At 39.9% G+C, this 22,491-nt stretch overlaps 1 protein-coding gene across 2 annotated transcripts in view; it reads right to left on the minus strand.

Annotated features, from left to right (window-relative positions):
• Nucleotides 1-22,491, minus strand: part of LZTR1 (leucine zipper like transcription regulator 1) — an 830,693-nt gene that overhangs the window by 790,634 nt on the left and 17,568 nt on the right. For both annotated transcript variants that reach the window (XM_044068313.1, XM_044068312.1), the window contains exon 2: nt 11,637-11,699. In XM_044068313.1, coding sequence (XP_043924248.1) covers nt 11,637-11,699 — 63 coding nt within the window. The remainder of the gene's footprint in view (nt 1-11,636; nt 11,700-22,491) is intronic.

Genomic DNA, 22,491 nt, shown 5'->3' on the forward strand with positions numbered 1-22,491 from the left:
ATGAGTTATAGTAATGTATATGTTTGGAACATAAGTTTTTAACACAGATTATTAAGCTGCTGTTAAGTAGATTTTCAAAAACACTTGAATAAATGTTTCATTTTCTATGCCTTCTAAAATAAGACATTTACTTACTACAAGAAACTGTATCATTTAAATTCATTATAACTGACATATTTTATGAATTATAACATAGATATTCAAGTAATTATATAAAATAACTCACATTTAGATGTTAAAGAGTTCATTTTCCTTCACATAGTCGCATTTGTATCATTTCTATTTCTTGGTGTCATTCCTGAATCTGTGATGTGTCAGTGTGATATCTAGGTCAAAGGTGAGACTAGCTGCTTTCAGCTTCTCTGTGAGAATTCTGAGAGTTGAAGCTTTTGAAGTAGCTCATGGACACTGTGCATGAGACAGCCCACATCCCAGATTGTCTCTCTTAACATTTTGGCGGGAAACTTATTAAAAACTAGTGACAAACATTCATTTAGCAGTGTAAATGCATCTAAACATGACAAAACCTTCAAAATGTGTTTTACAGGTTATTACAGCTTCTATGTAAGTGAAATTAAGCCCAAAATTATTAATAAGTAATAAAACTCAATATTTTTGTCCCAACTCAATTTTTATGCAAATCTTACTTACTGTGTCTATATGATCAAAAGCATTTCTATATATTAATAAAGAAAAGAAAAAAAGAGAGTAGAAAGTAAAAGGGTGTAAGGCAGAAATAAAAAAATGTAAGAGAAATATATAAGAAGTATATACAATGGAATATTACTTACTGTTTATATTAATAGAGTTAAAATAAAACATATTATTTACTATTATTTAGTTCTAATTATTATTAGTTAAAGCATGACCGATTATTTACAAACAAGCATAAGCAGTGTAATCAAGAAAGTATAATTAGGAATAGCATTTGAAGAACATATAAACTTTTTACAAGGAATAAATATGTTATTATTCTATTAATCATATTTTCATTACTCTTCTCTCCCTGCCCTCCCCCACCCTTTACCCACTACATAATCTAAATAGAATGTCATTGTTTAAACAAAGAAAAGAAGAAAAGAAGCAGAAAAAAAAAGATAAAGAAAAAAATGTATCAAATTACTGACCTTACTTCTCCTTTTCAGAAAGAGAAACCAGTTGAATCACAACTTGCCATTAAATCTCCAGGTATTTTGACTAGTTATGAAACAAAACATTTCTTTGCACACAGAGAATAACTTTGAATAAATCTTTTTCAAAATATTTGTTGCTTCTTGGAAATGTAGGAACTATATTTAAAAAGATTAATAATGAAATAAAATGATGAGAGAAAAAAAAACATAGAACAAATCATTTGTTTTTTAGTCTCTTCTTCTTCTCTGAAGTCTTCCACGAAGTTTCAGTTGCCAGTCTCTTTAATGAAGGACTAGCCCATTCCATTTCTTCTATTTTATCCAAAATCTTATTTTTTTTGATAAACAGTAAAGCAGAGTCTAAGTCATCGAAAATTTTAGGACCATCAGGAAGGAAAATGGTAAGCTTGGCAGGAAACAGAAGGTATGTTTTAAACTGCGCTTTTTTAAGCTCCCTTATTAGTGGCAGAAAAACTTTTCTTTTAGCTATTACCATGGAAGAATAGTCATTGTCAAAACGCACAGTTGTCTCATTAACCTTAACAGGAGCTTTAACCCAAGCAGATTTAAGAACCACCTCTTTATCAAAAGATGATAGAAATCTAACTATAACTGATCTAGGATAGTTTTTGTTAGAGTTAGTATTAGCTATAGATCTATGTGCTCTTTCGATACCAAAAGAGAATGCTTCTGGTAAGTCTAAAGTTTTAGGGAGCCATGTTGTTAAAAAAGAAGTAATATTGTTACCTTCAATATTTTCTGGCAGTTCAAAAATCCTAATGTTATTGCGCCTAGATCTATTTTCCAGGTCATCCAGCTTCGTTTGTAAATGTGTATTTTGTTTCAGCAGAAACTCAATGTTGATTTCCTCTTCTTGTATTCTATTTTCCATGTCATTCACAGCTTCTTCTATGCCTGTCATCTGGATCTTCTGTTGTTGCAGGTCTATATGTAACAAGTCTATTTGTTTTGTAGTTTTTTCTATGAATGTGTCTATTTTAGTATCCATTTTATCCATCTTAGCAGTAAGTTGCTGGATTATAATTATCAGAGACTGAAGTTCTTTCTTGATGCTGGAGTCTTGAGAATTTGTCTTACTGGAACTCATTTCAGACTGATAAACTGACAGGAAAATTTCCAAAGTGATTTCTGACAGGAATATTGTTAAGATTTCCTTTCTTTTTTAGATATAGTTCAAGAACTATATAAAACAAACATATTTAGAAAGAAAATTACTTCATAAATTAATTTTTTAAGTAATTAATTCCTGTCAGTGTAATGAAATTGGTGGAGCTGAAGAAATCTGCTGCTATCCTGTGTTCATCCTTGGCCACGCCCTACCACAGTTTTCTTGACTGGCCATCCTGATGTGACGAAGTATGGTTTGCTACCTCCTGAAAAATTTCAGCAAGCAGGGTGATTTTGAGCACTGTCCTTTACAATCCATACCCTGGAGTAAAGACTGAAAATACTTTCTCTGCCCAGTGAACTGCTTGTTTATTTCTCAGTCTGCCTGCTGGACGGTTCTTGAAATGTTGAATAGCTGGAATAATATAACCCATAAAACAACATCCATACCAGTCCGTAGGCATGGTCACGGCAAATGTAGTAACTATCCTCTATCACGCCCATGTCACACCCTTAGTCATAGCTTTTCAACATATGTTCATGTCTAGTCTCATTGCATCTGCTGGTTCCCACAGGTACAGTTCTATTTCCGGCATAGCATGTGTCTTCACGATTTGTGGTTGCTAGCTAAAGGGACACAACCTTTAACTTGGCATCATGTGACTGACTTTTCAGTAATGCAGGGATTGGAATCATGAGCATCCCTTCCTTAGAATGAGAAGGTGCATGCGAACACACCCACCAGTTTGCCACATTTAAGACCACAGTATATTGTTGAAGAACCAAACAGGAAACTATTTTCTCTTAACCAGTTCATGGACTGCTGTCAGTCTCAATTTTCTCTTTTAATCCTTCACTGGGACAGATGATTCATCCTTCGCACTTTGATCTTCCTTCGCTGACAAAGATGATTTGTCTGGGGCCCCACAAAGCAAGTCTTCTTACATTGTGAAGAATCTTTACATTGTGAAGAATCTTGTTGGTAGTCCTGCACAGAGGATGGCAATAAAAATTGTGAGCAGTACCTGGAAAGGGCCTTTCCACTTCAGACTCTAAGAGTTCTTTCTCTGGAAAGCTTTAACATAAACCCAATCAATCACCAGGCCACAATTGGTGACAAGGCTGGTCAGGAGGTTGAGGAAGATCTTCTCGTACAATTCTGTGGTACTGCTGCATGAAATGAATATGTTTTGTGCAGTACGGCAATACAGCATCATCCTTTAGAGTTAATTCATCATTTCACATGGGGGAAGTAGCTGAAAGGGCCATGGGTCTCCTCATTAATATCTTATAAGGACTCAAACTCTCTGTAGTATTTAATGCACTTCTCATACTCATTAATGCTAAGGGAAGTGCCTCTGGCCATTTAAGATTTGTCTTGGCATAAATCTTCTAAATCTTATTTTTAAGGGTCCTATTAATCCTCTATACTAATCCAGATGACTGCAGAGAGGTGAGACAGTGAAGACTCAACTTGGTACTAAAAACTATTCATAATTCTCAATTCAGAGAGTTGTTAAACTGGGTCCCCTGAGCACTATTGATAGTACAAGGTGCACCAAATCTAGGCATCATCTCAAAAATTAATTTCTTAACTGTTACAGAATCTGCTTTGTCACATGGGTATGTTTCCAGCCATGAGAAAACATGCATACCACTAGGACAGCAGTCCATGATGAATTTTAAATTACAAACCTTTGGCATCTGGACATCCAGCTGCACATTTACAAAAGGTCCCCAAGGTGGTGGTAATCATGCAGCTCTAATGTTTGCATTTTTGCCAACATTATGTTTCAGGCATACTGTACAATTACTAACATAATGAAGTATCAAAAACGAGACATCTGGGGCAAACCAACATAGGGCAGTTTGGATTAAATAATGTTGTCTTACCTGGATGGGCTGGTAAATGATATGCCCTTACCAGGTAAAGCAGCAAAGAGGTGGGCAGCACCAGCTGGCTGCCTGGATGTCGCCATAACCCACTGTCAGACTTATTGCATCTGTCTTTAAGCCACCTCTGAACTTCTCCCTGTAATGTTTTACTTAGAAAGCTGATACTTTCTTAAAAATAAAACACATCATCACTTTTAGATTCTTGTAAAAACATCCCATGAAATTTTGCACAAAGTACTTCTACAACTTGCTTAGCAGCTTGTCCTGCCAAATTATTTCCCTTTGAAACAATATCTAGACTCTTTTGATGGGCATTACATTTAACTACTGCTAATTCTTTAGGTAACAAAAGAAAAATTACAAGATGAGTCACAAAGAAGGATTACGAGTTCCTGCTAAAGTTAAACTCGCCGTTTCCAAAGTTGCCCAAAATCATGTGCTACACCAAAAGCATAGCGACCACCAGTGTAGACATTGGCAACTCTCAATCCCTTTGTACAGCCACTAACTCAGCTACCGGGACAGAATATACACCCTTGATTCTTTGTTGAAGCAAAACATCATTATTGGTGCAGACAGATATTCCTGTCACTAGCTTTCCATTTAGATCTCTTCCACAGAAACCATACACAAATAGATCCAGTTCAGCATTGGGTATAGGAGTGTCCTTCAAGTCATTCCTAGCAGATTGTCTCACACACACAGACAGACACACAATCTTGCTCTTCACCATCCACAGCAGTAGGCAACAAAGACGAAGCATTTAGAACAGGACAGCACAGCACAAGAGAGAAACAGATCAGAAAGAAGTGTAAATTCATATTTAGTTAGATGGGCAGTCGAGAGGGGTCAAAGTCTTATTTTAATTAAGAAAGATGATACAGAATGAGGGATGGCTATCATAAGATCATGCCAGAGGATCAGTAATTGCATAAGATGGACTAGAATGGCAGCAGTAGGCACTGCCATTAAACATGGTGGAAATCCCTTTGCAACAGAATCAAGTGCTGTACTATAATAAGCTATTGCACAGAAACATGGAGATAACGATCGTCCAAGTACTCCCAGAAAAAAATCCACTTCTTTCATGACAAAATAAGATGAAAGTCTTTCCATAATCTGGTAACCCTAAAGCTAGGGCAGTAGCTAGAATTCTGAAATGAATTTTCCTCTTCAATATCTCAAGGGAGGGGCTCTGGTATATCTTGTTTTAAAAGATTTGTTCAAGGTTGAGCAATTTCTGCAGTTAGAAATCCACTGTCTGCAATATCCTGTCAAACCTAAGAAAGATCTAAACTGACAGTGAGTAGCTGGATTTGGGGCTTTAGCTACTGCCTCAATACGAGATGGTAACATCTGCCTGCTACCCTGAAATGTCAGATGACCAAGATAAGGTACCAGAGATGGGCATAGCTGTAATTTTTCTCGACATCTTGTGTCCTTTTTCTGCAAAGATAGTTAAAAGATGCAGGGTATCCTGCTGCCCCTGCTGAAAAGAATCAGATGCTATTAGTGCAATATGTAGATTATTTACTAACACAGACCCACCTGGAAATGTGACATCTTCCAAATCTTATTTTAGAATTTGAGAAAATAATGACGGTCCAGTGTATCCTTGTGGCAACTGTGTCCATGTACAGTATACTGCTGTCCTTTATAAGTAAAAGCAAACAGAACTTGACTTCCAGGGTGGACAGGTACAGGACAGAATGCTGAACACAGACCTATTACATTAAAAAATTTTGCTGCAGGTGATATGCAACTCAGTATTGTTGCTGGATTTGGAACTACAGGAAAAATTGGCAAAACTGCATTGTTTACAGCCCTTAAATCTTACACAAACCTGTAAGGTATCATTTCCTGGGGGGCTTTGCAGGGAGAACAGGAACATCATAAGGACTTTATCTGCCACCACTATTCATCGTTGTATCAAGGACTGAATTACTGGTTTTATTCCCTGCTTTGCTTCTTCTTTCTGTGGATACGGAGGAACTCTAGGGAGAGGGTTTAGATGGATTCAATTTTATTTTTACTGGTTCTGCAGATTTTAATATACCTATTTCATTAGTATGTTTAGCCCATAAATTAGCAGATACCTGCTGCAACAGTTTTTCAACTGTTTGTACACCATACCTCTCAACTTCAGAGTAAGAAATTTGGACAAAGCCATAAAAAAATTGGTACAAACAGGGACAATTTTGAAATATTGCTCTTATAAATTTAGAAAGGTGATAGAATAACAGGTTTTGCATTAGCATGAATTTTCTGAAGGGTATGAAGTCTAAAACTCAAATGTCTGTCATTAGTTTCTAACTTCAATCTTTAATGATTTGCCACTAATTTGCCAGAAAGCCACACTTTTATTAAAAACAGACCAAAAATATAAGGCAAAAATCTGTACAGTTGAGAGGTATGCTGTACACCTTCAAAAAACTCTGTTCCTCAGCTTCTGCCAAGACTGCTAGCTAGCACTTCCCCCTCTGATTCGGTTGGAACATTTAAATATACCCCTTCTGGTGCACAGTAATAGTACAGCCCAGTTAGCATAACTGGTCTCTCCCTTGTAAATGTATTGGTACAGTAGTACTCAAAAGAAAACAATGCTCTTCTTCACAATCAGCCCTAAAGAAATAGGCATAAGTTCTCAAACTGGATACGTAACAGTAACATTTGTTACTCCAACTGCCTTTACTTTATATTTTGATACTGGTATCTAGCTATCTGAGGTAACTTTTATACAGACCCAGTGGCTCCAGTGTCCACCGGGGAAGGAATTTTCCTTGAATTTATTTCTACCCTAACATATGGTCCCTTTTGATCTACTAGCAGCAAAGGACCAAGATTTATTTCTGTTTTAATACTCTGACATAGTCAGTATGACTATTCCGGACTCCTTCCAACTTGAGCAGGTGGTGGAGGAAATGCAGCAATGTTATAATTCGGCTGCCATTCAGTCCAGGTATCTTGGGATATCGGCATTTGCTTCGGTGGGTTCTCCTCTCCAAAGTCCTGCTTCACCACAATTGAAGCAAGATCCATCGCATGAGGGGCACTGCCAGCTTGCTGTTGCCAACCAGCTGCACCTTGTTCCCCTAGACCAGCACTCTTAATAAATCTCCTAGCAATTCCCCTCCGCCTTTCCCTGCCTCTGCTCTGTCCCACTTGAGGCTTCTAGCTGCCTTATTTGCAAAGTTAACAGCTCATTCTCAGTATCCTCTCTCCATTTTTCCTGATACTCAGTACAGTGATTTGTGATTTGTAGCACTTAATAAGAACTCCCAAGTCCTTTCCCTTGCCAGTCTATAAGCACTTGCTTTATTTGATTTTGTACTGGGGCTTGCAAACCCTGCACAAAAAGCATCTGCAATAACTGGCTTAGCTTGTTCTTCTGAATCTGGTATTCCTGAAGGTCTCGAAAATCCTGCTTTGAGACGACTCGTATAACCTGCAGGGGTATACCCTTTGTTTTGCTTACATGCTTTTATCTTGGGACCAATCTGTCCTAACTTGACACACTTTAATTTTATTTAACCCTATCTTTGCGCCTATTAGTTCAGTCCCTGTGACAGTAAAATCTGTTATTTCTCAAATAACCGTTTGCTTTATTTCACCTGAAGTAATTACCTGAAGCAGCTGGATTGGTCAAAGGAGGGTTGTAAAATTCTATTATAGTTTTTAAATTCCTCCTTAAACTTTAATGGATCTTCTCCAATATTTGAAAAACTTTTAGACATAGTATGCAAATCAGCAGAAGTCCAAGGGCAATGAACAAGCTCTCTATTAGCCCCCAAATCAGCAGAGGTCCAAGGGCAATGAACAAGCTCTCTATTATTAGCCCCCAAAATTTCTCTGCCAAAAGATCCTATCCAGAGGTAATGGCCTCTTGTCCTACCCTATCATGTGAGCACAACACTAGTGCTCTTGTTTGAGAGGTAGAAGCTTGTTGAAAATGATAGCAAGATGTAGAGGAAAAGCAAACCCCCTTGACTGCAAATGCCCATTCTGAAGATGAGGGTTGAACAGGGGAACTAGGCTGAGATGCAACAGTACCACGCTGACCCAGTGTTCAGTGGACAGTTGTCCGAAATGTAGGGGTCCGAGAAACAACAAAATCTTGTACAGGAGACACTCATACGGGGAGGGGGTGCAGTAGATACTGGAGGATTATCATTCTCTTCAGAAGTCTCTGCCTTTTTGGACATCCCAAGTTTCTTCCAAACCTGCCAAGACAGGATAAAGGGATCCCTTTTTACGGGTCTGTACTGCATTCTTGACCTCCTTTACCTGTTGCAGCAACTTCTTATTAACATCCTGTAATCCCCTTAATGTGAAGTCCTTTTCCCTTTTAAGAGCTTCAGTATACCAAGAATAAAAGTACTGCCATTTGTTCCACACTTCGTTTTTCATTTCTAACAAAATACCCTTCAATTTCACTAATTTATCCTCATCATAAGTTCCATTTCATGGAAATACTTCACCAGGGCAATTTTTAGTAATGCAAAACTATTCACATAAAAACGTACAATTTTCTTCTCTATAATTGTGATACATAAACTATGCAGATGATCCCTTTACAGGCATTTGATCCTGCTTACTTAACTTTGTTCCCATTTTCCCTATTAAGACTTAACTTCTAGATCCTGCATCCAGGTAATTAAACCAATTCAGGGAGGGAAGGGTAGGGGATTCTGTCATGTGCAATGACAACAAGAAAGGCTTTGATCAGCCTTTTCCCATAGCACACCCTTGCTTTCATCCTGGTCACGAGCTCAAAAATTACAGCTCCAGCATTGCTATCGGGATAATGGGGCGGATAGGTACTGTGCCCAGAACTGACCACTCTTTTGGGCCCTCCGTGGGTACTTTCACACAGTTGCACCTACGTCCCAACGTGCTATGGGCTCATGAACTTGATTTACCAGCGCGCGCACACACACCACACACACACACACACACACACACACACACACACACACACACACACACACACACACACGTCTTAGCATACTACAGGCTCTTAAAACTTTATCTTCATTTTATTTTTTATTATTTCATTTGTTCACTGGAAGAGGTCTGACTGGGCCAGAGGTCCTTTTTCAGGCTCCCTATTATGCCGTCACAGAAGCAGGTTGTCAAATGCGTCTTTGTCGAACTGAAAAGCGTGAACGGGCAAAATAGTGAAGCAACTTTTCAGCGAATTCTTTCCCTAGGAAAGAATTTGTTTGGACGTTTCCGCTACTTTGCCTTTTCGGCACTGTAGTGCGATCTTGGAGTTGGTATATTTAAGTAGTGGGATATGGAGGGCACAGTTCCCCATGTCGGGGGGCATGTAGGACGAAGCCCCCCCCACGTTTTATAGTTTTTTTCCCCTTAGAAAAAAATCGCTGTTCTGAGATTTCGACGTTGTAAGCTTTCGCTTACATGGGGTCTATTACACGTTGTTCGCTCTTCTGAGCATACGATATCCTAATATAGACCCCTTTTTCAGCAGAGGCCCGGTGAGAAAAACTCCATACATACAAGTAAACCGATTTGAACAATCAAGATGAACACACATTAATTAGGTTAACACTATACAAAAACAGAAACATGATTAAGTACACAATTACAAAATTAACAAAATTGGACCTGCCAGTGATGCAGTTAACAGCATGAAACAGCAGGATGTAATCGTTAGAAACAGTGATATAGAGCTTTACAAGAGAAGGCAAAAAATTCTCCCTAGCTGTTATATGACAAAGCAATATCAGTGTTTATTTTGCTATGTGAAACTGATTACTGAACCAAGTTAGCTTACTGCAGTAAATAACTGTAGCTGTGAGAAAGAGCTAGTTTAGGGTGAAAGTAAGGGAGAAAAGTAGGTGGTCTACCCTCTAGTAAGGCATGAGCAGAGCCAGTGTTTTGCTAGATGTTCCTCAAGGAGGTGTTTGAAATCATGAGTGTTGGTGTTCCCCAGTTCGAATGCGTGTCAAAGACTATCAGCTGCTCTGGCCTGGTTAAGGGATGATACTTGCACAATTAAAAGGTAAGGTGAAGTCTGAATGCTGACCTTTGAGGCAAGTTCTATTGCTGCAACGTTTTGTATTCCATTAGTAGTAGGCAAGTTATTGTAGAAAGTCTAGCAATGGTTATACATTAGTTTTTAGCCTTACAAACTCCTGGAATTTGTCTGGTGGACAGGCTAGAAATCAACACTCTACACGGAGTGGATGCTGGCCATTTGTAATTTGTCGCTAGGGGCTGAGTGGGGTAGATTAGGCAACTATAACAGAGGAAGCGGGTGTATATTGGAGAAAAAAAGATAACTGAACGGGCAGGGAGCTGAGGGATAAACTACAGGGCGTCCTTGGCAGCATGCTCACCCTAGAGTTTACAACAGAGAAAACGGCTAGAGGATGCCTTTAAATACAGGCACATACTTCAACTGCAATGTTACCGCTCTGTTTCAGGGGGTTTTAGCACTGGATGCTTTGTTTACTTGGAAGGTCCGAATGGGAGAGAGTCAATTTTCAACGGAGGCCCAGGGCGAAATGCTCCAGACACGTCTTTGGAATGTGCAAGAAAAGTGGAGCACCTGGAGGAAACCAACATGAATGCAGAGAGGACATGTGGACTCCGCACAGAAGGCACCTCAACTGAGAATCGAAACAGAGAACCTCTTGCTGTGAGGTGACAACGCTAACTGCTGCACCACTGAGTCCCCTGCTAGTTTATTATTCTAATTTAGAGTGTGCAGAATGCCAGGGAAAGGGTATACTCCCCTAACTACAGTAATGCGTGATCTTGCACACTTATTGACCATCTAATTTGATATCTAACTTGTGTCTACCAAACTATTGTCGACTAACCATATTCAGCCATATTACACAGTCTCCCATAAAGCTATCTCTATAGATATTACATACAGACATATACAGATATATGTATATATGTAGGTGTTTGTGTGTATACATACACAAACACACAATGCATACATACAAGTACTCATTACATATCATGATACACATACACACACACACTTGCCTCCTATGCACAAAAACACTTCACATTTTTTTCAAATATTTTTGCTCATTCTGACAAACTGTGTGAGGCAATCATACAGGAGTTGTCAGGGAATTAGTCAAAAACTAAAATAAGAAATCATCATAAAAACATCTCTAAACTGACAATCAGTGTTTCACCAAAGTAGCCCAGTTTTATTCACAAACAGAATATATACCAATCTATTAACAGGTACATATTAAATGGAAAACTGTATAAAACAGTGAGTACATCCCTTGTTGAAAATAAGGGTCAACACTAAGCTTGCACTGCAGAATGATTAAAAAGTGTAATATAAACTTAAGTCTGCACAATTCAAATGGCAAAAACTTGAGCAAGCCTTGAAACTATATTTCTTTCACTTACTATTATTAACCATGCAGGTACAAATAAACAATGTATGGTAATGCAGTAATGACACTGAAGGAACAGACATACCCATTATCACCTCCAAAAACGTATATGGCATCTTTGTAAGCAACAACCGTGTGTTTACTTCGTCTGTGGAGGAAACAAATTCAATTAGTCAAATAAGCAAATATAGTAAACTTGTACAGAATTAGGCACAAAATGTATTCTACATTTGATGACATTTTAATTATCGTGCACCTCTACTTTTGTTGTGAATGTTTTTAAAAATAAATTCTGAAAATGCATAAAAATATTTCAAAGTCAGCATTTGAGACTTCCACAAGGCCTCAGAGAAACAAGCAACCACCACCAATTACTTTGTTTCCAATATCATAAATTAATTTTTCTAGGATGTCCTCTTACAGGGAAAGTCCACCATTACCTGCAGTTTAAGTCAACCCTGAGGTTTCTTTACTTCACTACAATGTGATTAGTTACCAGAAATCAGCAAGTAGTCTGTAAAACAGTGATTTTCTTGCCTTGGGATCACAGAAAGGGAGTAACCACCTACTTTTTTTCTTAAGCTTACCTTTTTGCATGCATTGCCAGGGGAATAGGTCTCTGCCTACATGACATACTATATATACAAACTGAAGTTTCTCCTATAAGGTGCTGCCCATGACCTTACACAGGCAGCTAAGTTTTGCCGAGGTCGGCTGTGGATATTAAAAATGCATAATGTGATCAGAGTTTTCTCCACTGCCTTTGCTGTACACAGGAAGAGCAACAGCGACTTCCTGACTAGAACAAGCAAGATCTGCAAGAGACCATCAACACTATATCCTCCATAAATACAAGCAACATAATAGGTTTACTAGGAGTATCAAAAATGTACTACACTGATGCACCCAGTCTTACAAACAAAGAACAATTATCAGCTACAGCTAGTCAGACAGGTTTTCTATTACAGCCATCACAGAGGCATGCCAATGTAGTAATGTGCACACATTAGGAAATAAACACAAATTCCTAAGAACTGACACTTTTGGAGGTGGGATTGCTTTGATTCATGATTCCATGCCCACAAAATTATTATGTGATAATATTGATACGAAGTCTTTTGCCCCTGTACTTCCGGGGTTTTTCGGCAATACCAATTTACATACAATTTGTAAGTCACTGGTACATGAGAATGAATGATGAGCAGCAAACTGAGTATTTCATAGGTTGGTACTAGGCTATCAACACTAGGGCCTATACAAGCCTAGCCATAACAATTCCCTGCATATTTCTTCCCACAATATTTACTTCTCTGGACCCCTGTCTAGCAGGGTGACTGACATGATCCCTGGGGTGAATTTCCTATCTCCCATCCAATCATCAAGGTTCCTTTTGAAGAGGGCCAATGAGGTGCTCTGCTTGACATGTATGGGCAGTCTATTCCAGAGTATGGGGAGTCTCTGGGTCAGGAACCTATCCCTCCAGCATGTTTTGTTCATTGTGATGACAAGGTTTAGATCCCTGGAGCGTGTGGCTCTGAGGGATTGGGATTTCTTTAAGTGGAGCATGTCCAACAGCTCAGGGTTTGACATGGCCTCGTATGTTAAGCAGAGATCGCCTCTGAGTAGACTATATGCCACAGAGTATAGCTGGAGTTTTTTTTTTAAATGGTCAGCATAGGGCATCTGCTTTAGGCCTGCAATTCTTTTAGTGAGGTATTTCTGTAGCCTTTCCAGCTGTTGCAGATGTCTTGTGAGGTACATACCAAATGGGGCATTACACTCTATAATGGGTCTAATGAGGTATGAGTACAGTGGGACAATCACCTCCTTTTTCTGGATGAAAAGCCCTTACTGATGAGGTGTGCCACATAGAAGGATTTCCTGACTGTTGTGGCGATGTGGTTATCGAAAGTGAGACCACTGTCCACCTGTGTCCCTAAGTCTCTCATCACACTTTCGATGTTTAGTGTACTGCCATCTATGTGGTAATTCATGGGTACATGTTTTTTTCCAAAGGGAATAACTATACATTTCTTGGCGTTAAGCTTGAGCCCATGGCTCTGGCACTAGGCATCTGTTTCTGTAAGGCCCTTTTGCAGAATATCCACATCATTTGGGGATTCAATAATGGCTCCCAGTTTGCAGTCATCTGCGAACTTTGTTAGCCAGAGTCCCTTAGTGTTGGCCTGTACTTCAGGGAAGTAGATGCCAAACAAGAGTGGTCCCAGGACTGAACCTTGAGGTTCTCCACTTGTAACTTGTCTGGAGATGGATTTGGAGTCGGCTACTTTTACAGTCCGGGTTCCGTCAGTAAGCCAGTTGGCAACCCAACAAGTGACATAGGGATTTATGCCCAGCTTAGTAAGTTTATCTATGATTCCAGAGTGGGGGATGGTGTCGAAGGCCTTGGCGAGATCCAGATAGGCTGTGTGGGCCACCTTACCTTACCCTTGTCCACAGCTCTGGAGACTGATTCGAAGAAGTCAATCAGATTCAGGAGACAAGATCGGCCCTTCACAAACCCAAACTGGGTGGGGTCCAGTGTTTGAAGGTTGCCAATGTCTTTGTTTATAAGTTCCATGAGAATGCTTTCCATGCCCTTGCAGATCAGGCTTGTCAGACTGATGAGACGGTAGTTCCCGAGATCCAAGGCGGATCCCCTTGTGGAGTGGGATAACTGTAGCTGTGCGCCACTCAGTGGGCACGAAGCCTGTGGTGAGGCTATGATTAAACATGACACTTAGGTGAGGTGCCAGTTCATTTTGTAGTTCATGTAGTACACAGCCTGGGATGTCATCTAGTCCCATGGATGCTGTATTCTTAGCTTTGGAGAGTGTGGTTTCTACCTGTGTGGCTGTGATTACCGGAATTTGGCAATCTTTTGGTATTGAGATGGGCCCTTTAGGGGGTGAGAGGAGGGTGAAGTTGGCACTAAATCGATCTACCAGGATATTGGCAATATCATTGGGATCAGTATATTTAATGCCATTCTGTTGCAGCTCAGAGCATATCTGAGCATTGCCATTTACATTCTTGACATAACTATAGAATGCCTTGTGGTTGTCTTTGGAATCTTTGGCAATTTTATTTTCGTAACTAGCTTTTGAGGATTTTTTGAGGGATCTCAGCTTCTTACTGAGGCTGGTGAGGGAGTTTTTTGCATCCTGGGATTTTCCTCTTTTCTGCAACAGTTTCTTCCTTCTGGTTTTTGGAGAAGAGCATCTTGGTTGTATTTGGGATGGCACGATTCATTCATACAGTGCCTTAGTGTAGGATTCAGTAGCATGAAGTTGGCTTTGGAGAAGTTTTTTTAAGGAGGTTTCCTTACTGGGGGGTGGGATGTGGATGTCAATGGTGATTTGCTTATGGTCAGACCTAACCAATGAGGGGGTGACCATTGGTGTGGCGCATCTATCTCGCATGTTGGTAATGACCAAGTCTAGGATATTTGAGCCCCTGGTGGGACAATGGATTAGTTGATCCAGGGCGTTGGAATTTATGAATTCCAAGAACAGTTGGGAAAAGGAGTTGGTACCCAAGTAGTTTTCCCAGTTAATGGCAGGGTGTTTGGTTGTATCTTAATATTTTCCAGTATGTTTAGAAAGGTGTAGTGAGAATCTTGGGGCACGATGGGGGATCTGTAGCAAGCTACATTTTGGATTGTAGGCTTAAATAGTGTTAGTTGCACTTGAAGAATTTCAGATGCATTGTGTTGGGCAACTAGCCTGGAGGTGTGAATATCCTTGGTGAATATGGACACTCCTCCACCTTTAGTGTTTTGGTCTTGGCTTTGTGGCAGAAAAGTGTGGTAAGCGTTGTAGCCTGGTATTGCAGGGGTGCTCTCTGGAGCCTTGAACCAGGTCTCAGTTACTGCACAAATATCGATTTTCTCCATTTTTAGGAGTGCCTCAAGAGAGTGCATTTTGAGGTTTAGACTTCTAGCATTGAGTAGCATTACCTTCAGATTTTGCATGCTTGTATCTGTTATGGTATTGGTTTTATCCTTTGAACCTTGCCTAAAAAAGGCACTATAGGGGTGACAAGAGCTTTAGCCAGTAACCTGAATCCCAGGGGTGACAGGTGCAGACCATCTCTGGCAAAGCATTGTGGTTTGTCGATCATGACTTCGCAGGCAGACAGATACTGGATCCCCTTTGAATGACACCAGAAGCTTAGCCAATTGCTGAAGTCAATCATTTTGTCCTTATACTGTGGTATCATTCTGGGCGAAGGCAGGATGCTACTCAGGGCTAGGGTCACACCTGCCTGGGCCACATGATCCAAGAGCTCTTCCATGTCTCTCTTCATGTAGTCCAGGGAGGTACGTCTCAAGTCATTCACTTCAGCATGGACAATGACAGAGTCGTATTTGCACTTGTTGTGGAGTGACTTGAGTGCATGCATTATGTGGCGGATCGTGGCACCCAATAGGCAGCTGACTGTAATTTTCTCCTTGTTCAGCCTGGTGAGTGGGACATCAGTGTGCCTGACTATAGAGTCACCTATGACTAAAGTGTTGGATACCTTGTCTTGCCTTAGGGGCTGTTGTTGGGTGGCACACTGGTGTTGTAAGCTATGTGTCACTTTGGTTGTGACTGGTGTTTGTTTGTGTTTCAGCTTCGGAGGTCCCTGTGCTTGGGCAGGTTAATGTTATGGGCCTCCGCATATGTGGGTTTAGTGTTGCTATGTGTGGGTGTTGATGGTGTGGGTTTTTTAGGGCTATGAGTTGCTTGAGGTATAGTGCAGGTGTTAACCTTCTCCTCGACTGTCTAGCACAATCTTGGCCGGAGAGAGCTTTGCTTCTAGTTTGGCTATGTAAGTGCAACTCTCGCAGGTTGTAGTGTTGGGTGGTAGGAGGAGAGGATTGTCTGTGTACATGAGGCAGTTGCCGCATTGTCCCAGTATTCCCAGATTCACCAGGTGGACAGGAGAAATCACCGGAAGCTGACCCTTGGGCATGCCTGTTTTAGGTGCTTTTTTTGTAAAGTTTAAGAGCTGTTTTCCCTTACCTTTGCAATTACAGGCCGTTTAGTGCCTACGATTAATTTCTCCTTATTGACAAGGAGAGTTGAGTGCTTGTATCAGTTTCAGGCTTCCTAGTGCTTTCCAGCAGGTTCTAGAGCAAGTGCTAGTCACAGGGGTTCAGATTTTAGTGCTAGTACTGAGAAACCAGCTAGTTCTAAGGGAAAATTTGAAGAGCAGACCTTCTGGCACCTGGAATAGTTTAACTGTAGCCTCGCAGTGCTGCATGATGCAAAAAATGTGCAAACACATGCGTTTTTAAGCCAAAAAGTTCTTGCAGAGAAATGGAACCATAACTTAATAATCCCTGGTAACTTTAATTTTCCTAATATTAACTAGGGGTGTGGAACATGCATCTTACCAACTGATCGAGAGACATGGTCCAGTTGATTCCTACTCGAAATAATTTTTGATGTATTCCTCACTAGCATTTGTAATAAAATTCACAGCATTTAATTACATCTCTTCTCCCATTAACGGCTTCTGATAATTTGTCTTTAGAATTGACTGCACATTCATTTTGATTGAAGTAACCGTTTAGAGTGCTACTACTTTATTTTTGCTGTATTTGTTGATTTTTACCTTTAAATCATTCTAAAAGGTCCCCGATACTTAAACTTATCTTGAAAATGAAGTTTCAATTATTGTAGCATTACACTCTCAAGCAATCTTTCTTGGTGTTTTTACAAGGAGGTTAGCAGTGCCTAGTACAGACAAATGTCCAGAAAGTAGAACTAACCATATGAATGGGTAATAAAGACTTCTACACCCAAACATATTATGGAAGAAACTAAAATGAACTGTGCTTAACTAAAATGATTACCACTATAAAGATCCAAGACATACAGCTCACTTTACCATAGAAGTTTTAAGCAAATTTCAGGAAACAAAAGGGAACTACTTTTTCTTCTTTGAAACACGACCCCATCCAGAACTGCTGCTAAAATAGTCAACTATACCGCAATTGACCCCATCCAGAACTGCTGCTAAAATAGTCAACTATACCGCAATTTCATAAGTGCCAGTTCCACAGGAAAAATAATACAGCAGAAAACATAATGTGTAATCAAAATATTCTGATAAACACCCTTAAGAAAAAATTCTTCACAGAACTTTAAAAAATAAATAAGTAAATAAAATGCAAGGCCCTCAATTATCTAGAAGCAGGCTACTGCAGTATTTTGCACAAAAAGTCCCTTTCACAGATAAAAAAATCATACAATGGAAGTAAAGGGGATGTAAAATCTAATTAACAATAGTATTTTTTTTTTGCTTTATTACATCCCTTTTATGTTTTAGGAAAGTGACAAAGAATGGATGGTGAAATATTAAACAAGGGCCCTGACAACACACTTCACAGTCTCCTAGTCAGTGCACAACACAGCTTTGCTCAGCCCCTCATGGATCTCTTCAGCCATAGCCCTTCCAGCAGCTGTATATGTACTCTCTGATCTAACCAGTATAATCTGAAAGTCACAGAAACAATAAAATAAGTGACCTACAACTCCGTGACTCAATTTTGTTTTGTGAAAAGATAAGTATATTAAATAATGCTGTATGAAGTTATAGAAGCTGTAGAAAATAGCCAATATGTCCACATTTCCTACCTAGACATAGCAAAAACCTTTTTCTCCATGCTGGTATTCCACATAAACATTAACCCCTATGCAAGTCGAATAACTAAGTGAGTCACTGGCAAAACAGAATGAGGGCTGGTCCTACTTCTTCCACACAAAGAAACGTCACTAGTCACCCAAAGGGGTCAGTCTGAAGCCCACTCCTCTCTGGCATCTAAGGAATAGTAGACAAAGGCCTTTGGCTAACCAGGTTTGTTCAGAACACTCAGAATCTCCGAAAAACCTGCCTTACCAACTATGGGCTCAATGCAAAAAGTAGTTTAGTTTCATTTAGGAAACAACCATCCATATGCATACAAAAGGCACCCTCCTTCAAATCGGTATGATATTACAGCTCTAGGCACATCCATTGACAATAAGCTATCATGCAACCACCATGTATCAATTATAGCTAACAAATTCTCCTACTTTGCGTAAAGTATTAAAGGGATATCCTCAAGTCATAACTCCCCTTTCTTCCTCCCTCATTAATCCCTTCACAGAATACAATGCCCCTTTCTACATGTACGGCTCCAAATACATTACCTAATCTGAAAGATCCTATGGATTCCTAAATACATTACCTAATCTGAAAGATCCTATGGATTCCTAAATAAAATACAGAAGACTAAGCTCATTAAGTTACTCAGAAAGCTGAAAAACCCTATCAGTTTACTTCACCACTTACAAGCTTCTGCATGGTGACCTTTGCTTAGCCTTCTGTGCTTTGAAAGACCCCATCTTACTAAACCTACTTCACCATCAGAAAACTAGTACATACGTTGAATACCCAACTTCAAAGGTCTCACTCTCCCAAACATTAATGGAATTTGTGGGAACAATACATGCAGAATAATTTCTATGAAATGTGCTCCTTCTCTTTTCTAAAGATCCCAGCTCTACTTCTCTACAATACTCGGAATGTCCTTTTCGTTGGGAACAAAAGTAGAGTTCCATTTTCTAACAAGTTTAATGTTACTGGCTGCTGCAAAATGATGGCCAAACTATGTATACACAAATTATACACTGCATCCTAGCTCAAAAGAATCATTTCCTCTACTACAACCATTTTGTTCCCCCCACATTTGTGATACAGAACCCCACACTATTTTACCCATTTCTTTACAAAACCAGTGGCTCTATAAACATTCACACAAGAGACCTATTGCATCATCATCACCACCAGTATGAATCCCCCCCCCCATTTTTCTATGTAAGACTGGTGTATCGCATTAACTGACACCCCATCTCTCTCTCTCAATCCAATGCTGTTGACTGTTGTGCCCAATTATCTTAAGTCACTAACTCAAGCCTTCTCTTACACAAATAAATCCATTTCTTGGCAGATGCCCTTATTTCCTCGTGGCTTCCTCCCGTCTCTCCAAAATATTCATCAAATCATTTTATGTTTTCCTGCACAAGTGACTGAATCACTGATCTATTTTCCTTGACCTTTGCTGGAACTGCAGCACTACAGCTTTTGCTCCGATGTCCTAATTTCTTCATTCATCCCACAGTGTGCATCCTACCATACATCTCATCACTTTTGCTTCCTCAACTGTTGTGCCTTCACTGCTCAGGTTTCTGTAGTACTGGTCGCACAACTGTTTTGTACAACTTAATTTTCAGCTCTTTTGATATTCTTCTGGTCACACACTACCCCAGCCACTCTTTGCCACTTGGTTACCTCCTATTTTAACTCTGACCTGCTTATTCAGATTTCCCTTCTCCTTAACCACCCCTTCCAAATAATTTAGGATGTTAACCCATTACACTTTTTTCCTTTCCATTTCAATTTTCAGTCTTTTGCTGCCATAGATCAATGGTCTTGCCTTCAGTTTAGCATTCTAGTCCCCTCTCACTTGGTGAAGTACCTGGTCAAACAGTCCGTTTGCAGTATCAAGGTCTGCATAAAGCAGCTTTGTTGATCTATCTCCCTCCAATCCATAATATAGGCTATCAGTATGAATAGGTGTGGGCTCAGAGCTTAACACTGATGCATATCCATTCCCACTGGGAAACCCTCTGAGTAAGAACACTGTTGGAGTCACTGGGTCCTTTAAACACAGTGTGCACTAAATACGTTTCCAGGGCTTTGAACCATCATAGCACTGCCCAGATCAGCTTTCTTGGGACTTTGTCAAGAGTCTAGACATGCCTAGTTGGACTCATCCTCTGCTTCTCCTCCACTAACTCACTACAAACATTGGGTTAGTTGGGCTGCATCCTTACCTGAATCATCTCCCATCTTGCTTTCTACTACTCTGTGTTATCTTTTATCCATCACTTCCATGTAGTGTGACATCCCCTTTTGTTCTTGTACAGTGGTACTTAGAATGCTTACTCCAATCTAAAATATACCTTTCCAAACTGCAGAGTATCCTCAGCAGCCATTTCTCCCCTAACTAACCCAACATCTTGATCATATCTGTTGTGACCACCAGAGTCTGCTGCTTTTCCTGAATTCATTTTCCTTAATGCTGTTTTTACTTCTTCTAGTGAGGACATACTGGCCATTTTCCACAGCTGCTCCCTCAAACAACTGACTAGACTGAGAAATGTTACCTTTGTATCACAGGTGTGTAGGTGTAGATCACTTATTTTATGGCTTTCAAATTATACTGGTGAGATTAATGGGTGTGTAGTTCCTCCTGTCTCTTTCTCCACTTCCATCAGAGGCTGCGTATGGGGCAGTACAGCTTATGCAGGATTTTCTTCAAGCCGAAGCTGGAAAAATACTTCTTCCATCTAACTTTGATGACCTAGATCTAAATATTACTTCTTTCGGCTCTTCCCGGTTAGGGGTCGCCACAGCAGATCATCCGTCCGCTCATGATTGGCAGTGGAGTTTTACGGTGTAGAGTTGCCAGCCCGGCACCCAACCTTCCACTGTAGGCACACACACGCCTAGGGCCAATTTAGAGTGCCCAATCCACCTACTGCATGTCTTTGTGATGTGGGAGGAGACCGGAGCACCAGGAGGAAACCCACGTGACCACAGGGAGGACATGCAGACTTTGCACAGAAGGCACCCCAGCCGAGAATCGAACTGGAGAACCTCTTGCTGTGAGGTGGCAACGCTAACCCCTGCACCACTGTGGCCGCCCATGACCTAGATAAATACAATAAGAAATAAAACAGGATTCACTGGAGAGAGATTCTTAAGTCAATATATTCACAGCCTATGGAATAAGTTCATATGTGAATACTAGTCTAACTGCCCCGAAGGGCCATTTTAAGCCTAATCAATAACCCAAGGTCAGAATCAAACCTTGCACTTGGTCTCTGTGAGGTGAAGTTGTTAACAAGTATGCCAAACCTGAACGTTACCACAAGAGGACAGATTGCTACTACTGTGACTACCTTTAAGGCTAGTCTTGAGGATTGGGTGGGTAGACAACTTGACATCACTTATGAACAGCCCTGCTCAGTCCGGAAGTTTACCTAACATTCTTCCTATACAAGGAATTTTTAAAATTTGTCAACTCACTACATTCACAAATAGAACACACTCACAATTACCTCTCTCTTCCCCATCGCATGTACAGTATTTGCTATCTACTCAAAGGAAAAACTCAAGTCTACCTGGGGCAAAAAATACCCATGCAAACACTTTCATGCAAATATTATAAATGTTCTGGATTTTGTTGCCTTGAATATTGTTTCTCCATTGTTGCTCTGTAAACTGCCTTTCAATTCTCGTTTCCTAATCTTTTCTAACTTCTCTTTACTGATTCCTAAAGTTAACATGGAATGTTTTACAATATTTTTTTTTTTTTTTTTTTTTTAACAGCAGCTTCTGCTCAGGATTCAACTAAAAATGTTGCCAGAGCTGGTCTTTCACTTAGCACTCCTCTATCACTTTATCTATACTCTATCAATTCCTGAAAACAAAGACGGTCAATAACCCACAGTCCTAGCCTTCTGCTTCTAATATCTTGTTTTCTTTGCTACTTTCCTCCAGTAAATTCTGTCCTCTCTTGCCTATTTTCTATACAACTATTTTGCAGGTATTCCTACTGATAAAATATCCACTGTCCATTCCTGTTCTGTGTTAGCAGACAGTATTATAAAAACTACTTTATGACTATAATATACTATTCTGTATGGTCATCGTTATTCACTTTAAGGACTGGCATCCAAAATCCTAGTATCGCTATCACTTGAATTCATACCTTATCTCATAATCACTCTTTTCCACTTTTGGATTTATAATCTTCTACTAGAATTGTGTAGAGCTACAGATTTTAAGCTTACAGGGGATATAAAAGTGTACACACCCATGTTAAAATGCCATGTTTT

Source organism: Protopterus annectens, chromosome 4.part0, assembly GCF_019279795.1.
Source record: "Protopterus annectens isolate FY-2018-M chromosome 4.part0, PAN1.0, whole genome shotgun sequence".
Taxonomy (NCBI): Eukaryota; Metazoa; Chordata; order Ceratodontiformes; family Protopteridae; genus Protopterus; species Protopterus annectens.